This window comes from Conger conger, chromosome 1 (assembly GCF_963514075.1).
Source record: "Conger conger chromosome 1, fConCon1.1, whole genome shotgun sequence".
In the NCBI taxonomy this organism is placed as follows: domain Eukaryota; kingdom Metazoa; phylum Chordata; class Actinopteri; order Anguilliformes; family Congridae; genus Conger; species Conger conger.
This window is the reverse complement of record NC_083760.1, coordinates 29,662,181-29,683,282: the sequence shown is the minus strand read 5'-3', so window position 1 is coordinate 29,683,282 and position 21,102 is coordinate 29,662,181. Positions and strand designations below refer to the sequence as shown.

General features: G+C 41.7%; 2 protein-coding genes across 2 annotated transcripts in view; one reads left to right on the top strand and one right to left on the bottom strand.

The window, feature by feature from the left end:
- kif26ba (kinesin family member 26Ba) overlaps window positions 1-3,778 on the top strand; it is a 120,860-nt gene extending 117,082 nt beyond the window's left edge. The window contains exons 14-15 of the mRNA XM_061262746.1: window positions 319-469; window positions 1,111-3,778. Coding sequence (XP_061118730.1) covers window positions 319-469; window positions 1,111-1,259 — 300 coding nt within the window. The 3' untranslated portion in view covers window positions 1,260-3,778. The remainder of the gene's footprint in view (window positions 1-318; window positions 470-1,110) is intronic.
- A 5,704-nt stretch (window positions 3,779-9,482) lies between these two features.
- Window positions 9,483-21,102, bottom strand: part of smyd3 (SET and MYND domain containing 3) — a 209,374-nt gene continuing 197,754 nt past the window's right edge. The window contains exons 11-12 of the mRNA XM_061221466.1: window positions 10,551-10,659; window positions 9,483-9,671 (exon numbers count right to left, since the gene is read on the bottom strand). Coding sequence (XP_061077450.1) covers window positions 9,570-9,671; window positions 10,551-10,659 — 211 coding nt within the window. The 3' untranslated portion in view covers window positions 9,483-9,569. The remainder of the gene's footprint in view (window positions 9,672-10,550; window positions 10,660-21,102) is intronic.

Here is a 21,102-nt window from a genome sequence, read left to right as displayed (position 1 = left end):
AGTGATCACTGAGTGTATGTACTCACCAGAATTCCATTAGCTACTTGTCATTTCTTCTAAGGTCAATTCATAGTGCAAAATGCAAAATGCTCATGACTTATTAGTTATTCTGTACTGTAATAGAGAGTCAATGTAATAAATAATGGGGGATTCAAGCAAGAGGTTATTTGTGTTTTGTCCCTTTTGTGCCTTTTATTCATTAGCAGCACCCGAGAGCGACTCAATATTTTGAAAACATAATGGCGGAGTTGACCGGTCTCTGAGGCTTTCTTGGCGTCCCTTCGTGTTTTCTCATGGCTTCTGCCCCCCTCCCTACAGGAGCTGGTGTACTTCAGCGCCAGGCTAAAGATCCTGGAGCATCGGCAGCAGAGGATATCCGAGGTGCGGGCCAAGTACGACTGGCTGAAGAAGGAGCTGGAGCAGACTAAGCAGTATCTGATGCTGGAGCCAGAAAAGTGGACCAGAGAATGTGAGTTTCAGCAGCAGCTGCAGCAGAGGCAGCTAACCGATTGTGTTTGTGTGATGTCAATGAAGAGTGGCTAATTAGCTGTGGGCAGCCTGTAGCCTAGTGGCTAAGGCTCATGAATGTAATGTCTGTGGGCCTGCCCAGCACATGTGTCAGGGGAATATTGTTTCATTTACTGTAATTAGCTGCAGTCTCCAGAGGCACGCTGTAAATATATATTCAGAAATGTCAACATGTATAATTTCGGAAAATTTTGAATTCCTTGTGGAGACATTGCCGTACATAATGCATATACGATGTGTATACACATGTAAATACACAACAATGGTCAGTGATACACAAACATTGCAGATGGTTTGGTCTACTGTGCTTCTAGGCCTCTACTCTCAAACTTAATCCTTTGGATTTAAACTTGTGTGTTAAACTTTGTGAGTTTCTCTTTTCATTTTCACACTGTTGTCCAGTGAGGACCAAAAAATATTGAAACATTACAAATATTGAAACTGAATAATGTTTCAATATTTGTTCAGAAAAATACTGAAACATTATTCAGCATAGTGACATTTAGTTACAGACAAAATTAAATATGAATGACAACCGAATATACTCATTGCCAATTATTATTGCTTTTTTTCTCCCCCCAGTTGACCTACAGCAGACGTTTGAGGTAGACTCCCTGGAGTACTTGGAAGCCTTAGAATTCGTCACCGGGCGACTGGAGAACCGGGTCAACTTCTGCAAGTCCCACCTGATGATGATCACCTGCTTCGATGTCACCTCCAGGCGGCGGTAGAGAAGGAGACGGCCTTAGCCCCCTCTCCGCTTCTGTACAGCAAAGGACCCATGGAAAGTTGAGCAGCTTGGTCGAGGTGGGAGGAAACGGACACGGTGAGATGTATCGGTTATACACGGTTTTCCTGGTATTAAGGAGCGATAGGCAAACGGATAATATTTTTTAAAAGTCGGGAGAAGGGAAGAACGGGCGGACTGCGGAGACTTGACAGCATTTGATGACACGCTATCTCCAGCGAGACTGGCAGAGCACTTTCTTTGAGTAACTTACGAGTCCTAAGGTTGTAAATAAGTCTTGCATGCTCGCTTCGAAGAAGACCTGACATGCCAGCGGAATCCATCAAGTGTGGAGAGAGAGAGAGAGGGAGAGAGAGAGAGAGAGAGAGAAAACAAACGTGAAAAAGAAAAAAAGGACAACAAGTGCCTTGCGAAGACTTCTGTATTGAAATTGTTTATTTGTGTACAGTTGGTGCTAGCTGAAATAGATTTAAAAAACGAAAAAAAACTACACAAAAAAATGCAGCTCGTTTTACTCGGTGTTTTATCCTGACTTGCTGTTTTATCAGTCCTTTGTACTTGTATTGTTATATAATAGACTAAAAATTCCAACATGTTACAAAATGTTATGTGTATGTTTTCTATTATTTTTTTATCCTCCCTAAAAAAAAAAAAGAATCTCTGAGACCATTTGGAATGTGTGGGTTAGAATAAAAAAACGAGGCGAAAGGTCGGTTTGGCTCATCACGTTTTTTGTACCGTTCTTGGCAACCCGTGGAGCAAGACCAGGTCTTCCCGTGTAGCGGCATGAAGAGAACGACAGAGCTGCATTTCTCATGGCATCGAGACGGAGCGGGCTTAAACAAACCCTAACTGCAGGAGCTGCCAATCCCAGTGAGGTAGAACGAGAAAACGACCGTCGCACTTAAAGCGGTTCAGTGACCTTTGTGTTTTTTGGGCGTCCGAGGCCACATATGGAAAGGTTTTAGCTTCGCCCAAAGGGAAAGCCCTCGTGTTTCACCTCGAGACGGTCCGTATTTCACTGCTGGAAACGAAAACGGTATTTGGTGTAACGGCGTGGTCTGAATGAAGCTGTGGAGAATGAATTTAACTGCTGGACCAAGTATGTTTTTCCTTGACATTGGGGGAAAAAGAAACGATAATTAAATAAGGACTGTGCGATCCAGGTCCTGGGGAGCTACTCAGTGTACGCTGCTTATCGTGTAAACCGGTTGCTACAGCTCTAGCGGCTAATTAGCCTTGTATTCCGATGCCGATTCTCTTGTGTATAATATCATGTTTCAGAACAGGGTACAGTCTCCAGAAGTCATATTTTATCAAGCATAAAAAAACATTTCAGATTACATTAATTTGTAGACCAATTCAGACAGTTTAATCATGAGGGATTAACAGTGGCAGTGACCTAGAAAAGAATCTTAGAGTCCACCCCTGAACTAAACACAGACCCCAGTGAAGTCTGAAACATTGCTCCCCTCTCAAAGGCCTCTTTTACAAAAACTACAACAACAAAAACCCATTCACTCCATGTGGTCTCATTGCAGTGGTGGTGCACACACCTTGGCTATGTTGGTGCTTCATAGTTTAAGCTCTACATGTTTATATATACATATATACATAAAGTCTGCTTCCTGTACTAACTGTAAACCCACCTACTTCCTTACCTACTTCCCCCCCCCCCCATCAGCAATACAGGCTGCTGGACTATCATACCCCACCCCATTACCTTTATCACAGTAATGAATGAAGGAAATTATTTATTTGCAAACTCAGGAGGCCTGTTTGACAAGAGTTGCTTATATTATATAATTTATTTACACAATATGATTTGCAAAGTGCTATGCATTTGACCAGTAGCTAAGCCCATTTATATATATATGTATAATATATATATCATATATATACACATCTATGCGCGTCACATTCTCATTCTATGTATACACACACACGCACACATTCTTTCATTTCTATTTTATAAATGTTTTCCTTTTTCTGCGAACGTGCTTGTCTTGAATCGTGCGGGAGAGGGGGTAGAAACCTTTTGATCTGAAATCAAAAGGCAACGGAATGCCGTGTTGGTTTGCAGGTCTGTGTTTGTCCATGGAAGATTGCTTTTATGACCTTGTGAATCTTTGGCCATGCTTTTACAAGTAACACGGTGTGGTGTGCAGTGTAAAGCAGAAAAGGTTTTTACCTTCTTTTTTTTTTTTAACCATTATTTTATTTTTTACACATCTGTTCACGAGTAGTGGCTAGGCCGGAAGTGTGACTTTCAACATTGGTGTGGATTCACAAACGTGTTTTTGTTTGGTATGATATGTATTGAAAGAACTATTGAAATTCCTTAAACTCTTTAGAGGAATGAACGAGGTGATGTCCGAAGTATACAAGTAAAAATGAGATGGAAAAGAGTTCAACTGCCATAAGAATAAATAAAATAAGAATAAAATGAATATGAGTGCGACAGGAGGACAAATGTAAATAAAGGAGTGTTGGAAGAAATAACTTTGCCAGTTTGTCTTTCTTTGCTGTCCTTACACAGGGGTCCAATATTAAACCCAACTGTCACGTTCAGATACTTTTTTCCATTTTGAAAATGTCCAAGGAAATAGAAATATGAAATATTAATCGATAGGTAGTTTTCTACACAGGTACAGGCCTGCTTCCTAGTCATTAAATAGAAATGATGCGCACCATGTTAAGAAATCCCAGGGCTCGTATACTGTATGTTGTTGGGTTGTCTAACCTAATTTAGCAGATGTTTATGATGTTTATGTAGTTTTCTATATTTGCCCTATGGTCTTGCTGAAGAGCTTGGGTTAAATGAGTGAAATATCATTACCCGTCGCCTTCCCGTTTCTCATTGTTAGCAACATTATCATGAAATAATGAAAGCTGGGCATGATTCCATTGAATGAGAGGTCCACCATAAATTAAAAGATGTTATCTAAACAAAAACAAAACAAATATTGATGCCATTTCGCAATTATAAGTAAAAGGTGTTAACCCCATTACATTACATGTCATTTGGCTGATGCTTTTGTCCAAAGCGATTTACAGTCGACTACATTAGACTAAGCAGGAGACAATCCTCCCCTGGAGCAATGCAGGGTTAAGGGCCTTGCTCAAGGGCCCAATGGCTGTGCTGATCTTATTGTGGCTACAGCGTGCATCGAACCACCGACCTTGTGGGTCCCAGTCCTGTACCTTAACCACTACGCTACAGGCCCCCCATGGATGCGACCGGCACATTACATCTCCCTTAACAGACTGATGTGACCTGCACGTTACATCTCCCTTAACAGACTGATGTGACGCCAGCGTTGTATTTGATCACATGATCGTTTTTTCAAGACACATGACCGTGGCCTTGCGATTCCTCTGCCTTTCTATGCGTTTTCTATAGGGCGCCTTTGTCCATAATGGGTTAATACATCAATGGGAATACCATGGCTACTACATTGTGTTGCCAACAAGAAAGTTTTAAAGGGAGACTGCTGGTTGTGAGCAATAAAAAGTGCTTGTGAGAGACACTGAGCTGCGTAGGGCTGCATAATCCCTCCAGAGTATTGTCATGGGGAGTTGTGTCATCCAAAGGAACCAATGGATTAAAGAAGCTTCTGGAATGCATGACTTTGATCGAGCAGGGTTCCCTTGGGGCCCTTGGAAGTGCCCAAATGGAACGTAGGTGAATTCAGTGTTGTGAAAACTTGCATAGAGTCTTTGAAGGTGCTCGATTCTTCAGCATATTGAGGAATATGAATTTTATGCATTCTTTGTCTGTGGACATGACTGCAGCTACATCCCTACCTGTTGCAAATTCAGCGGGTTTTGTTCTCCTAAGAAATACATCTCTGATAAATTATGAGGGGCAGGATTTTCCATTTTTAAGCGATTAAATGAACTGATGAATAAATTAAAAGTTCATAATTAAAAGTTAATTTGAATATCAATTTAAATTGTACAGATCAGATAAATCATTTGCAGATAAGGTTCTTGAAAACTTTAATGCCTTCTACAAGTCTTTTTATGAATTCATAAATTTTATATTGGATATACCGCAGGAACTCCGATTGAGCACAGCGTGATAACTCTGGTGGTGCTGAGGACTCGCACTGGGAGTGAGGGGGTGTACAAAAGAGCAGGGGTTCAAAGCATCAGAGAGACACTTGGGGGTTCCTGGCCTCCTTCACGGCTAGCCCTCCTCTTCAGAAGACCACGAACAATAGAGGGGTACGAGAGCCCAAAGCTAGCGCTGAGACTTAGCGAAATAATACCAAAAATAGTCCTTCTGACAACCACCATTGTCGTCAGCGTTCGATGGCAGCACAGTGATCCTGATGTGGACGGATATACGTGTGTATTTGAAGATCAAAGCCTTGCATGGTCCAACAATTCACAGTTGGACAGGCAATGAAGCAAATGTGGAACAGCCCTGTATATAGCAAATCACTTTGCCAGCAGGCAGTATATTAACATACAGATCTATGCTGTTGTTCATCATGCCTTAGCACAGGGACTAAGAACAGGGACATTAGAGCAACTGACTCACGGGAATAGTCATCTTTTAATGACGTTACAGAACAGTGAGCACATTTTTTTTTTCTTCTCCACTGCACTTTATATAACATGATAATAAATCCTAAGGTTTCATTTCAATGCATGATTTAAGAGTAGTTACTTGTACAGATCACAAACAGACCCTCGACATTAAGTTGGTTGTTGATCGCTGCTTTGACACAATACTGTTTGTTACAGTTAAGGGAAAAGGGAAAAAAAAATGCAATGTCTTAGATTGGAATAACTGGCACCTTCTGGGGAAAAATAGGAAAAGAAAGTCATATTTAAACTGAATTCAACCTGTCCAGTGCCTACATTAGTAGAACATCAAATTAATTCTGAGGAGAAGTGGCTCGATGCACGATCATCAATTATGATAATTTATGAAGTCTCCTTTCCTTTGAGACTGCATACATGCATGCGTGTTCCATACCGTTTGATTAAAAGGCCGTTATTTATGAGGTGAATCACTTAAAATTGGCACAAATCAACTCTATACATTTACTTGTCATTAAAGGGTCTTGTCCATGACTGGAAACGGCTAACCAGCTTTACTTAATCAAGTAGCTTATCGCGTAGCTCGCTGCGTTTTGGACGGAGAAGACGCTGGTGAAATCTTTATCGTACTTCCACAACAGCCATCGTTTCGCCTGAAGTCCTGCTGGTGATCCATCTGCCTGTCTGTGGCACCCTGCAAGATGGACACTATAAAGAGATACGCCGTATTGTACGCCACAAAAAAGTATCTTTCATCTCTCTTCATACGCCTGGAAACCATACACAAACATAAATGCACATAACAGAATCAGCTTTTTATGCTGCTTGACACAAATCTACATAAAACATATTTGCAAATGTAATGACCATGCTGAAATTGGATTTTGCATCATTTAAAATGTGGTACATTATCTATAATAAATAATATGAATTTATCACTTGCTTAATTAAATTCTGCCAGGGGCACTTCTTTCATCTGAAGCGCCTGGCAGATACATAATCTAATAATTACTGAGTCATAGCCAGAAAATATGGAAGAAACAAATATAAGCCAAGGACCATTTGGGAAATACTTTAGAAAATGTATAGTAAAACATAATTACTGTATGTTAATATTTCAACAGGGAAATAAAACATAAAATATGAAAACTAAATAAATACAAATACAAATGAAACTCCTTCAGTGGATACAGAAACATAATGGTATTAATCACAGAGATTCATTTTGAGACGCCAACAAACGGCAATAGCCCTGTCATTCTCTTGCCCACAGAATCAGTGCTTACAGTGCCATTGGCATGGTGGTTGCATAGATTGTTCCGGAAACATAAGTAGAAACACATGTGAAAAATACATATATCTCTTCCAAAAGAAGGAAGCATAGATTTTCTCACTCTTTCTTCATGTATGTATGAACTGTTTCTCTGTGCGACTGTTATTCACTTTGGTTTGGACACTAATGAGAGCCCGGAGTATAGAGGTGGAGATATGTGCAGCAGGCCTTATTCAAATAATAATAAAAGCAGTAAAATTGGTCAAATTTGAGGGATGGTCTGTGCTGCTGCAGCTGGAACTGCTGTCTTTCATGTCCTCCCCTGCTTCAGATCTGGCCAGCGCCATACCTCTTGGCCTTGGTGCTTCCCTATCTGTACTTACTGAGAATAACACCTTCATTAGCGGGTGAGAAAACGCTTTCACATTCAAAACAGGCTTTTGAACGGGCTGCAGGGGGGGAAAGCCAGCACGGAGGAAAAAAGGCCGTTTGCGGAGAAGGGATGGGAAGACGTAAAACAACTCGATCAGTGAGAGTGGGAAATGGGAGGAGGAAGCATTACTGCTGCAAAGGCTTCTTTGAAAACATCTAATGGTGGTGCCTGCCCGCAGAGACTGCCCACTAACTCTTTCATTAAATGAGAATCCCGGATGCAGGAAGACCTTTCTGGAACATTCCGCTTTGATGGTGACAGGGGAGGGGAGATTCTGAGAAGTGTCGTTACTAGGAATGAGCAGTAGATACAAGTCAGATTTACCACCCATAGGGAGCTGAAAGATACACTGTGACAAAGCCGCTGACCCAATGCCTGGCAGAGGAGAACATTCCGAGGCTACACTTGAAACCAGTCCGCTAAGAATATCAGAAAGCCTACTGCATCGTTTCAACCAATCAATAATTTTGCTCGTTTCTCCCACTGTGGAATGCCCAATCGCATTTGGAAAGCCATCTCATCACCACATCCTCTGTAAATAGTACACACAAGCACGCACTCTCATCTGAAACATCTCTGCAGTGGCCGCCTGCTTCCCTTCAAACGCACTTCAGGCAAAGGAAAAGAGACAGTATGATTACTCCCTCCAATATTTTGTGAATACACCAAGTCAAATCCTTGACACGAAGAACAAGATGCTGAAATACTGTGCAGACTGTGTAGTCAAAGGCTTATAGGCAAGAGCATTTGGAGGACTACATCTGACAAAGAGGCAAAATGACTGAAATTACTTAAAACGGGGGAGTGAAAATGTTAAGTTTTCCTTGGGGGGGGGGGGGGACAATGAAGGCAATCTTGGATGACTGGATGCAATTTCCAAGTGATTCATATGTCTCTATTCAACAATTATGTTTCGCCCAACAATAATAAATGACAAACGATAAATTAGTGCTTGTGTTAATAAGGATTACTAAGAGAAAATCTAAAAAGTTTGAATTTACTGTTGCCATGTTGCAGTGTATACACCCCAATCCAAGCAAACCTCGACCCACTCTCTAGCTCATGAAAAATATTTTTACAGCTGAATAATTCATACTTAGCTTGCTTGATTCATATTACTGAGGAGGGTCAACAATTTGAGTAACCAAACAATGGACACAGGGGTGTGGGAGCGGGAGAGATGAGCACCATGCACAGATTCGACGGGCGATAGCGGTTTCCGCTATCCCTCCCAGCCGTAGTGCAGCACGGCTCACAGTGATGTTAGCTCAGAGATGTGCCTCAGAGATGCACTTTCACATTTCCTAGGACGGTGGAAGAAGGGGGGAGGGGGGAGTGCAGAGGTTCAAAAACAACATTAATCCCCCTTTCCCCACCCCGTTCGGTGGACGAGGGTTAGGGAGAATTAACTAGGAAAACAGGTTTTGGGAACACATCCTGAGCCGGACAAAAGGCGGGGCCGGCGTGCGGGGGGGGGGCTCGGTGGAGCAAGGCCAGCCCCCCAACGCTGACCTCAGCAGAGGGGAACGCCGTGTTTGGACTGCGGGGCGGAGACGCTACGTAACGACTGCGCTTCAACCGGAGGCAAGCGATTATGTAGCCGTACGCAAACCTCCCTCTTCAACAAGTGGAAGAACTAAACCGGTGAACATAACAGCCCAGAATTCAGTGGGGGAAGAACGAGCATAGGGCGGCCTGTAGTGTAGTGGTTAAGGTAAATGACTTGGACACGCAAGGTCGGGGGTTCGATCCCCGGTGAAGCCACAATAAGATCCGCAACAGCGGTTGAGCCCTTGAGCAAGGCCCTTAACCCTGCATTGCTCCTAGGGGAGGATTGTCTCCTGCTTAGTCTAATCAACTGCACGTCACTCTGGGTAAGAGCATCTGCAAAATGTCATTAATGTAATGTAATCTAAGTGAATGGAGAGACACACAAACTAAAGCTCTGTTTTTTGTAGGTTTTTTATTGTTATTGTCTTCGACGGGGAGAGAGTGCTGTGGTAAAATGGAGCGCTCTGTGCCTCCAGGGACGGTTAGCTGCTGTCCATCTCCGCCCGGACCTCCTCCAGCTTACTCCTCAACTCCGCGGTCAGCGCGTGCGCGTCGCCGTGGGTCACCTTCATGACATCATAGGCCTGAGGGGACAGAGGGGCGGGCGGGGGGGTGAACCTCACAGAGGAGCTTTCACAGATTTGTACAGATGCACGTGACTAAAAAGTCCAGTTTGGATCAGCAGTGCGAAAGAGGTTGAATTATTGAAGGAGACCGGGCTTATAGGTGATGACTGAGGCTATCTATATGCACAGACAAGATGATCTTGCGCCTGGACCAAGGAAAAGATATCTGATATCAAGGAAAGATATAAGTCATCTGAACACACTAGACATTCCTTCTACCCTCTGTGTATTTAAACCCAATGAGATAACAAATTTCCATGCCATTCTACCCATGTAAAAAAATTGTATGCTGAAGTACACCTGAAGTATACTATTTTATATTTCAGAATACATAAAGTGTCATTCAAACTTATGTCAAGCATGCTGAGTATAGAATTTTTTCACATTTGTACAGTAGCTAGGGATGTTCTGTCATTAACCCTGTTCTTAATGAATATTCATAATGGCTCATCAAACTACAAGAACATGGTGAATCAACAATATCAGGTGACAAAAATGTTTATAATTTGCACAAGTATTATACAGACCATCTGCGGCATCATCTTCAGTCTCAATAGTAAAAGCAGGAATTGCTTCCCAATCCAAACAGCAAGGCCAGAATTAAGCCCAAACCAGACCTCAGTCAATTACGTATTTGTTTTGGATTCAGATACTTGTATACGCTTTACTGAGCTTGTCTGGTGTACCGAAACCAATTAAATACTCGCAAAAAGTGCAAACCCTGCCGTCTGGTCCTAATGGCAGACTCAATTGCATCAGGCAAGATCAGTAGAGCACAGAAAAGTATTTTAATTGAAAACAAATACGTAACTGGCCCAGGTCTGCACCGTACACTACCTGTCCCAGGGTCTCTCGCGCCTCGGCCAGACTGCCCAGAAAGTGCTGCAGCTTGCCCACTCTCATCAGCTGGATGGCCCGGGCGGGGTGGGGATCAGGGTAGTACAGCCTGTGAAAGACATACGAGCTGTAAGGACCTAAGGAAATGTCCAAAAACTACAATTCCCAGTTCTGTGCAGACTAGAGTGCTTCGCCCTAAAATGGCCTGCCTGTTGCTGAAAACATCACAATACAATGTTTAACATCACAATGCAATGTTTAATATTTCACACTATTATTCAACCCAGCAGACAAATGATTACTAATTGCACTAGTCATTTATTATTTATTACAATAATAGCAAAATATTATATCGAGGACAAGAAAACAAAGCACACTTCGCTATACAAAGCGCAGTCTTGGATCTCCTTTTATAGATATCTAGCATAAGTACCAAGTGCCGAACATGCTACAAATGCTACAACACAATCCAGTGTACAGTACTGCAGGTTGTTCACTCAGCACAAAAATGCAGCAACACTAATAACAGGAGACCAGGTAACACAGAGCAGCCTTCTCCCATTGTACACCACTGTAAAGGCTCTCATTAGAGTATAAACCCTTCTGAAGTCAGATACCTGCTGACTGCACTGTATTACCACAGGTGTAGAGGAGCAAAGGACCAGCTACTGATCGGTGTGGCTGTGCGTTTGTTACGCCCGGGATAAAGCTCGCTTCGGCAAATCATAGAAAAGAGAGAGTGCGCGTCTTAAGCTCGCCACAAGACCGCCACAGCATGTTCTCGTGTGATAAAAGAGCAACATGCACACCGTCAGTCATAGCCCCAGCTTAAGCGCTTTTTCACTGAAGCCGGGGCACATGGGAAGGCGGATAAAGGGGAGGTAGAGCTCGTAGGGCGCATATGCTCCAGTCAGCACTTTTGAGCACAGAAGATTGCAGGGTCATCACTCTCGGTAGCACTGAGAAGCCTCTCACATTCACTGCGATACGCGATAGAGCCCTTTGTGTGTGTGTGTGTGTGTGTGTGTGTGTGTGTGTGTGTGTGCGCGTGTGTGTGTGTGAGAGTGCATGTGTGTGCGTGTGCGTGTGTGTATATGCTTGTGTGTATATGGGCACATACATTCATACATAGTATATAGTGCGCAACTGCGGGACAAAAACATATTTTTTCGCGATTTGGCAAGAGTACTCCGCAATTTGTGATCAACAATATTTCACATGTGGTTAAAGTGCAGATTTTCAGATTTTATTAAAGACAACATGAGGAGCACAGTTGTGCCAATGAAAGTCAAGGCAGCTATTATGAGGGTAAGGAAATAAAAAAACCCCAGAAAAAACAGCCAGAGACATAGTCCTAACAATAGGCTTACCAAAATAAATTGTTTGGAAGAGTACTGGCGAGCCCGGAAATGACTTGAACACTTGATGATTGAAGAATTCTCACCATAATTAAAAAATATGCCAAACATCTGTCCGACAAATCAGAATCACTGTTCAGGAAGCAGGTGTGGATGTATCAGTAACTACTGCCCCTAGAACATTCAGAAACAGAACTAGAGGCTAAAATACAAGATGCAAAGCTCCAGTTAGCTGGAGAGGGAAGAATATGCATAAAAAGTGCCGTAATTTGTACATGGCGAAGCCAGAGTGTTAAGTAATACCCATAAAAAAGCTGAGCATGTAAGTAAAAGGCTGTAAGCACGTGTGAATTGTTTGATTAGAAATGTCAAATTGTGAAGAAAACATATGTTTGTCCCAAACATTTTGGAGCTCACTCTATTTCTGATAAACAGTGGCTAAACAAAGTGAATAATCTTTCAAAACACAAAACGTGTAACAAAGAAAAATTTCATTTGTTGAAATTCTGGTATTGCACTTGTGGTTGGAATGAAAACCAGCATACAAGGGGGTCCCACAAGACTAATTTGAAAACCACCAATCTAGGAAATTGTTATCTTTTTATATTTCCTTCCTTTGCATCTTCACTAGCATTCCATTACTTAGCTAGCTAGCATCACCCACACCTTTAGGGTGCCGTGAGACTCGATAACCCAAGCTGGGGAACTAGCCAGTTAGAATATCAGCCAGCAAGGTACTGTACATTAAGCATAGTGATCACTAGCTAGCCTGGTATGTGTGTTCCAAATTAGCTGTTGACAGCTCTGTTGTTGTGTAGCTGCGCAATGAAAGTCAAAGATGTCTGTGTAGTTCTATAGTTCAGGCTGTAACCATTTGCCAGGCAGCAGATTAGTTTATGCATCCTCATTAGTCGACAACCTTCGCCATATGGAAGCACTCCCTTCTTGCCACGCTGGAGTAATGTCAGAATGTAGGCTGTCAAACTATTCTAATAATATTCATGGTGGAGCTCTATGTGATGGTCAACTGATTTTTATTTGAACTCCATGAAAAAAAAATTGGTATTAAATTTCCTGTTTCTATTTCATTTATTAGCTTTATTAACTTAACTTAAAAAAAAAAATAGTCTGTTGCATTTCAGTAAGAAAACTACTGTATGCCTAACGATGAAAATTGCTTTGATAAGATATGGACTTAATGAAATAAGTAATTAAGTTTATTACATAAATTGAAAAAAATGCAATAAGGAAGCAGGCATGTATAATTTAACTTCAGCTGTTCACTTTTCTGTATGTTTGAAGTCTTGAGTAACTGCAACAGAGACGACAGAAGTAATGGTGTTGTGGAGAGAAGTATAGAGAAGTGTCACGAGGGACTGGAGAAGAGAAGAAATAATGTGGAGAAGAGCCAAGGGCGGTCGACTCTCCGGTACCTTCTCATCTATGTTCCCTTCTCCATTTGTTACCCTCTCTGCTTTCTGAATAAAGCAAAATACAAGCCAACATAGAGATATGAACACTAGGGTATGCAAGACCACGTCACTGTCCTTTTCCATAGCCTGGTTGCTACAATTATTTTTGTTTAGCTTATTTAGTTTTCCAATGGCACAGTGGAGTTACAATAATCAGGCCAGTTGAAATAAAAATGGTTGATTTTTTCAGCATCTGGCAATGATAAAAAAAAGATCTTATCTTTACTATGCTTCCAAGATGATGAAAAGAAACTTTGGTAATGTTTAAAACATGTGATTTCATACTTACTTCTGAGTCCAAGATTACTTCAAGACTTTCTGACTTCAAACTTAAATTTGATCCCAGCAAAACAATTCTCTTCGCCTCTTTTGACCTAACATAAGTGCCTCTGTTTTGTTTTTGTTCAGTTAAAGAGAGTTTGCGGTGTGCAATTTTTCATATTAGACAAGCATTTGGCAACAACCCCAACTGAAGAGCTCTCAACACTTATATATCCAACAATAAATAATGTGCACACATATGGAAAGACATATTGTGAATACTATTACCAAATGGGAAAAACAAAAGTTCAAGATTTGGGCCCTGTGGACAGCACATGTGATTCTAACTTTCCTGACGCATCGAGAACAACAAATACTTTTCTATCAGTAAGATAAGTAAATCTGTAAAGTCATTAAACTCGAATTATTTTAAGACTGCATTGAACGCAACAGGTTTAAACGAATTAGAACACTAAATTGGCCATTATGGGCATTATTCAATGCATATTAAAATTGACCACCTTGATTGGCACCTTTGCCAAGAAAACAGAGGTTTTGAGTTTAATCTAAAAGAAAGTCTAGATCAGCCTTTTTGAGCAAATATTTATTGACAGCCCTTTTTAGGTTATCAGGAAAAAACCTTGTGAAAAGTGAATTGTTTACCATCGCAAAGATAGCACTAGACAGACTGCTATACATGTCTTTAACAGTCACCATGTTGATTCCATCTGAGAACTTTTTTTAATTAGATCTGTGCGTCAATTAGATGAAAAGTATTTACCTCTACTTCGAATGTAGTGGCAGAAGCTTGAGATGACAACATATTATTTACTGAGCAGAATAATATTTAAGCAGGGTGTCAAACATCTCATAATTTTGAGCTCCAATTTTGAAATGAACATAATGGTTTAGTTATCGCTCTTCAAGATAATGACACAGAAATATCATAATCCAAAGTTAGGCATGGTCTCCCCCTGAAAATGTTTTCGTATATTTATAGTAGTACCATTGATTCAAACAAGATTTATAAAAAGAGTATTTATTATAGTAAATTAATTATAGTATTTATTTTTAGACCATTCACATCACCGTGACAATGACCCATTATGGAACCAAACAATTTGACAAGGCAAGCCCTGGGAAGGGAACAGAGTTCTAAGATTCAAGAGAAACCCCTCACACAGGGCGTCCTTGCCACTTTGCAGATACCTGACACTGGAAAAACATTGGGTCTGATGCTGCTGCTTCCCCAGAACATCTTACAGCATTTACCGACTGTTGCACAATAAGCGGCAGGGAATCAAAATATTATTCTCCCACACTTTAAGCCATTAAGTCTGATATCACAGTCAATATGCAATAAAGTATGTGCTCATCTTTTATTCATTTGGGCTAAAACAAAGGTGGGAAGATGAAAATAACTTGAATGACATGCACTCCCAGCTGTTCGGCGAAGGTGAGGTTGAAGATTCTCGGAAATGTTTCCACACTCTCTCGTCATCAGTGACATGATGCTATATTGGGATGGTAATTGTTCATACCCCTGCTCTTAACCAGATGTACAGGTTAATTAGATACTGGCATCCATTTCACTGATGAAGGCGGTGTGGAGAATTATCTTTAGCTTAACTGAAAAATGTTGAGTGTTCAATTTTACTGCAAGTTACATCACAATGATGGAAAATGCTGTTTGTCGAATGCATAATCCAGCACCAATAACTCAACGATAAAGCATTCAATCAATATCAATTGCATCCGCTGTACTCCGAGGGGGGGCAATCGCCTGATCTTGAGGGTAAGTCCGTTGCTTTGGCAACAGCAAAAGGTGAGGGTCTGGGGAGATCCCCATTGACTTTTCATTAGCGAGAGTGCCATCATTCTATTAATCTTACAGCACAAGATCATAAAAAGACTCTCTGCGGAGTAAAACGCTATAGGAGACGAATATTCATTTGTGATTTTACAAACAGCGACTTGTTCAGGGTTACCGAATGCTTGCTACCGCTTGCTTGCTTGTGGCATCATTAATTTCCCTGGCAGACAACAGCGACAAGCCTATAGAAGCTTGTGCATTGTAACTGAAGGCTTGGCCTCACACAGCCTTTAATCAGTTCGCTCCTGTTGTTCCCATGAAATCAATCATAATTACATAGTTCGCCATCTGCCATGGATATACGGAGGTGGTTTTCTCTTCATCACGGTTATGAAGTGAGAAGCTCTTTGGTGGTAGAAACCCCTGAAAACAGGAAGACTTGCTTCTAAATTTAGGCCATATCAAAACTCACGGTGCTTATTCACCGTTCAAGTCAGGAATGCGTTAATGTATAAATGGCACGGCGTCAAAAAACCTTTTATACTTCAGCCCACACCACCATTATTTGCCCTTGGTTTGAAACTGACAGCATAAGAATCTTTGAAGCTTTGTGCAGACTCCGTGAGTCACAGCGTTGTCATCCTGACCGTCCGGTCACCTCCTCAGCGCCCGCCTCCCTACCCCCTTCACCGCCGCCCCCGCACATCACCTCGCGGTCGGGGGATTTAGTTTGATTTCCCAGAACACCGAGACCATTAGCGCGTATCCTTGAGCTTGTGCGGCCTGTTCGGGCGCTCCGGCTACCCTACTACCGATCACACACATCCACAAAAGGCCGTTTGGTTTTCTAGAAGCCGTGGCGATACCCAGTCCGCTCTCCTGCCCGGTCATATCTCGGCTGTGAATGGATTCTGCAGGCTCTCTGAACTCCGGCTCTACATGGCTACTGTACTCTTTCAAATACCTATTTGAGGCGTCCATTTTAAAAACCCATTCAAGCCTCTTCCGCCTTCAGAAGCAGCGCTTCTTGCATTTATGTTGTTTCTTATGTCAAGAAAGGATCGTTCCTTTCATGACAGGAAAGAAAACAGACTGATATAAGTATTGTGCCCTTTCAGCATATTCAGATTCTGCAGCAAACTGACGTATATTGCAGTTTCCATGAACTCCCTGTTCATCAAAAGCACTCCACGTAAGCTCTTTTTAAAATTCTCTCTCGAAATAATGAGCTATTGCTTCATCCTCCTCCAGCCGCTGATGAAAAAGCAGCTAAGATGCCGTAATGGAGAAAGAGCGTTTCACATAATAACAAAGAATCTTTCCAGTGATCGCTCTGTAATCTCTGAGTTTTTCATGCTTCCAGTTTTTAATGTCTAATTTGCACGGTATTAAATAATATTATGTCATAAGTACACATTTAAATGCTCATTATAATATGCATTCATTCCATTCCATGTTTCACTGAGAAACAATATTATCTGTCTGATGGCTTATCATGCAACATTAGCTGCATTAATTTCACAATTAAATGTGTACACGTGGTTCTGTCGGGATTCATCACCGGTGAAACGGTGGTCGTCAGACTCCTTTACCAAGGGTGGCATAAACATTACATTACATGTTATTTAGCGGACGCTTTCATCCAAAGCGACTTATAGTTGATTAGACTAAGCAGGAGACACTCCCCTGGAGCAATGTGGGGTTAAGGGCCTTGCTCAAGGGTCCAACAGCTGTACGGATCTTAATGTGGCTACACTGGGGCTTGAACCACCAACCTTACGGGTCCCCTTAAGCACTAGGCTACACACAGCCAAAAGCAAGAAGAAACAGAGAGGGGAGGGGGCTATAAATACGGCAGGGCAATCCAGATAGAAATAGTACAAGAAAAGATGGTTAAAATGCAGACTGCTTAAGCCTAGTTGAGTTCTATGCCGAACCGCCTGCAGCTAGCTGGCAGGCAACCGGCACTAACAACAAAACCCAAAAAAAACAAAACAGCCAAAACAAAAGTGGGAAGGCAGGGAGCAGCAGCCCAGATTCATGTAAAGTCATCACAGCTTAGCGCTGCGCCCCGCGATGATGTCGCTACACTAGCAGCCGCGACACAAGCCCTTGCTCAGAATACCATCGCTGCTGAGAGGGGTTATGACACGCATTCTGGGAAAATGTTCCCAACTATACATACGTACGCTCCAGGAATCTGTCTGCCACTATGTACATGGCGTGATAGTCTAGAATTTAAGGAGTTCAGGGGAATAACATCCTGTTTGAGTCTTCAAGAAATACAGATAATTATTTTTTAAACTGCTGTACAAACAGCTTTCAGAATATTTTCAGTCATATTTTTGAGCAAGGTGCTTTTATAATCTTGTTATATTTGCTCACAGGGCTTGCAATAAAACAAAACAAATTGCCTGCGCCGTATTTATTGAGTTTTTGTAAATATGGAAATGATAAGTGTGTCTTATTAGCCTGCAGAGACCGGGTCTCATTTGATGTGAGCTGCAACAAACAAACAAAGTCAGTAATTAATTCAGTAATGCACATATGCACACACATACACACACACAAGTTTGAACTCCAGTATTTGGACTCCAGTGCCTGCCAGTTTTGGCGCGTTTAATGTCCGAGGTGATTACCTCAAGTCACTTATAGGTGGAAAATCCAAGTTCAGAAAGTAAAAGTCCTCTCAAGTGTTTTGGTCCAATCACCAGATTTGACAATGAGCACAATTCCTTAGCCAGGAGGTAGAAATAATTAGTGAATTCAGTTGGATGATGACTGACAGACCCCTGGACTTTTCACCTGGGCCTATTGGCTAGAGTCCAGTTGAATGCTGGAAATTGGCCGCTGAACCACAGAAACCTGTAGCCTTGATTTGGAGAACAGCACAGATAAAAAAACACTTTCCAAAGATTTCATTAAAACAAAACACTTTTTGGGTGTGGGGGTAGCTATAAATGAGATGTTCTTCCATCTCAATGAGTAATTTTCCGGAGAACTCCCCCACACAACAGTGCTCTCAGTGCAGCACTGGAAGAAGCTACCAACAGCCGGTAATGAGGCTGCAAGCAATCTATGATGATTCATAATACAGCTGCCCCACAGCACTGTTAGTTTCATAACAAATAATATGAAATTTTGATGAGGATTTTATTTTGTTCTTGGAAGAAAAGCAGACAACACGAAAGCAGGACTCGCCGAGATTACATTCGCCTGCTGCAAAAGGAGAAGGAACAAAAGGATTTGTGTTGTTGTGGCCTGTTTGGTTTACTTTTTTCTTACCCTGCTTTCAGTCTCGACTGTCACATTAAATATAAAACATTAATATACAAAACGAGGAGGGGGGGAGGAGGTGTATTTTACAGAAAGGCATGAAGGGGTTTAAAGCTTCGTGAACAGTGCCGTCGCATAAATTTAGCTGACAGAGTGAAGATAAGGAAGCCTTTGTTTCCGTATGTTTTTGACAATACCACGGTGACTATGTAAACACTCAAATTCCTTGCACCACAGCGAATTGTTTGCGAGGCGCGACGTTACAGATAACATCTAATACGGTTCCATTTCACGTGTTAAGCAGGGCAAACAAATTAACTTCTTTTAAAGTCCTATTAATGTTACACAGTTCCCATGATTAAATTGCATATAACACAGTCAAGTATTACTAGTTAATACCACTGCTTATGTTGATAAGCAAATAATTAAGAATGAAATAAACATCAGCCCAATGTGATGGTAATCCCTCCCATGCATAGAGTAAAACAACATTACGGCATGTTCATGGCAATACGAACGTCACTCATCTTTAATCCTAATTTATGAAAGACTTCTACTTGCAGAGCTGCGAATAATAACATTGTTTATGCATTACATCTTTATGTATCATGAGAAACTGCATTGTAAGGTTGAATTGTGGGAATACATTAACACTAGGCTAGTTGTTCAGGATGGGGGGGGGGTAACATTTACGGCTCAATGAGCAATGTCGGCCCCCACCGGGCCCTGGGCGACCCTGTCCGTAGGACTTCCGAGAGCTTGGCCCTCAGCTGTGAACTTGGACTGAACCTGGCCTTTTCACATGACGGCGCAGTAACAGCGGAAATTCTTTATGAAAGAGTAGCCCTTTTATCCCTTCAAGCTCTCTCGCTCACACACACACACACCCACAATTTGTGCGGAAAAGAGAAAGGAAATTGCTCACATGACCACCCTCCGCTGATCCAGATGCTCATCTTCCAGAAGGTTCTATTAGTCGGATGTCTTCGAGCCCACGTGGGAGGAAAGCTTTGCGAGGCAGACTGTAATCATGCCGTATATCAGGACTTCATGCGCTCGCTGTAAAGGAAAGACTAGTTCTGACCTGATCTCGCACACTGCCATTGCCCCAGATGGTTTGCTTAACCAGACTCCAACCCACACCTTCACCTTATTTCATTTCTATAGACTAGAATTTTTTCAAGTTTAAAGAGGGAAGAATTTTGACTGGCCTGTCAGTCATTACATGGAAGTCCCAAGGATGTTTCGAAACTTGACCTGGGTCAAATACACTCTCAGAAATACAGTAAATGTACAAAACGTTCCAAAAAAGTTACAAATTCTTGTCGCTGGGGTGGTAAACATAGCCAGCAATATATAATTAATTTGTACCTTTCCTGTAAGGATACAAATGAGTACAGTACGTTTTCCAAAGAGAATATTACTGTACTTTCAGGGTTACATTTCGGAAATGTGATCCTTGAACAACAAAAATGTACCTCTACTGTCAATTTATTTCAGAGTGCACGTTTGGATACAAATGAGTACAGTACATTTTCCAAAGAGAATATTACTGTACTTTCAGGGTTACATTTAGAAAATTTGATCTTAAAGAACAAAAATATACCTCCACTGTTAATTTATTTCTGAGTGCACGTTCGGAGACAAATGAGTACAGTGCGTTTTCCAAAGAGAATATTATTGTACTGTCAGCGTAACATTTTGAAAATGTGATCCTTGAAGAACAAAAATGTACCTCCACTGTCAATTTATTTCTGAGAGTGTATGTAATTGTTTTTTAATCAAAACTTTTCTGCACTTAACTGAGCTTGTCTGAAGGATAGGAAATACTCTCAAAAGATTCTCTGGTCCTCCAGGTTGGCTCAATTGGTTGCAACAGGCAAAATCAATCAAGCACTGGAAAGCATTTGAATCCAAAACAATTACGTATCTGACCCAGGTCTGAAAGAGAGGCTGCTTACCAGCCTGCTCCACCACACACAGCATACCAGTCCGAGAGCAACAGTCTAGAGAACAACACCCCAATCCCTAGTCCAGAGGAAGGTCCCCCCCCGTGGGTTCCCCTGACTTGGCTTGGTCCTGAAATCATACAAGACCACCACTGCCACATGATGAAAAATTCCATTGCTCTGTCCGTAGATCCATTTTAGTTCAATTTCTTTCCTGAAATACCACTGTTCACTGTTGCAATGTATACTGGCAGCCAGGGGGACCCATAGGTTATACAGCTACCAGAAAAATGCTCTTCCGCCTTCAGCGAGACAACTTATGGGGTCCTGGCCCCCAGCATAATCATTGGTCGTCTGTGTATATCCAGGATATGAATTGCAATTGTGTACTTTCTGGTTTTGACTTGGGTTGATTAAATTGAA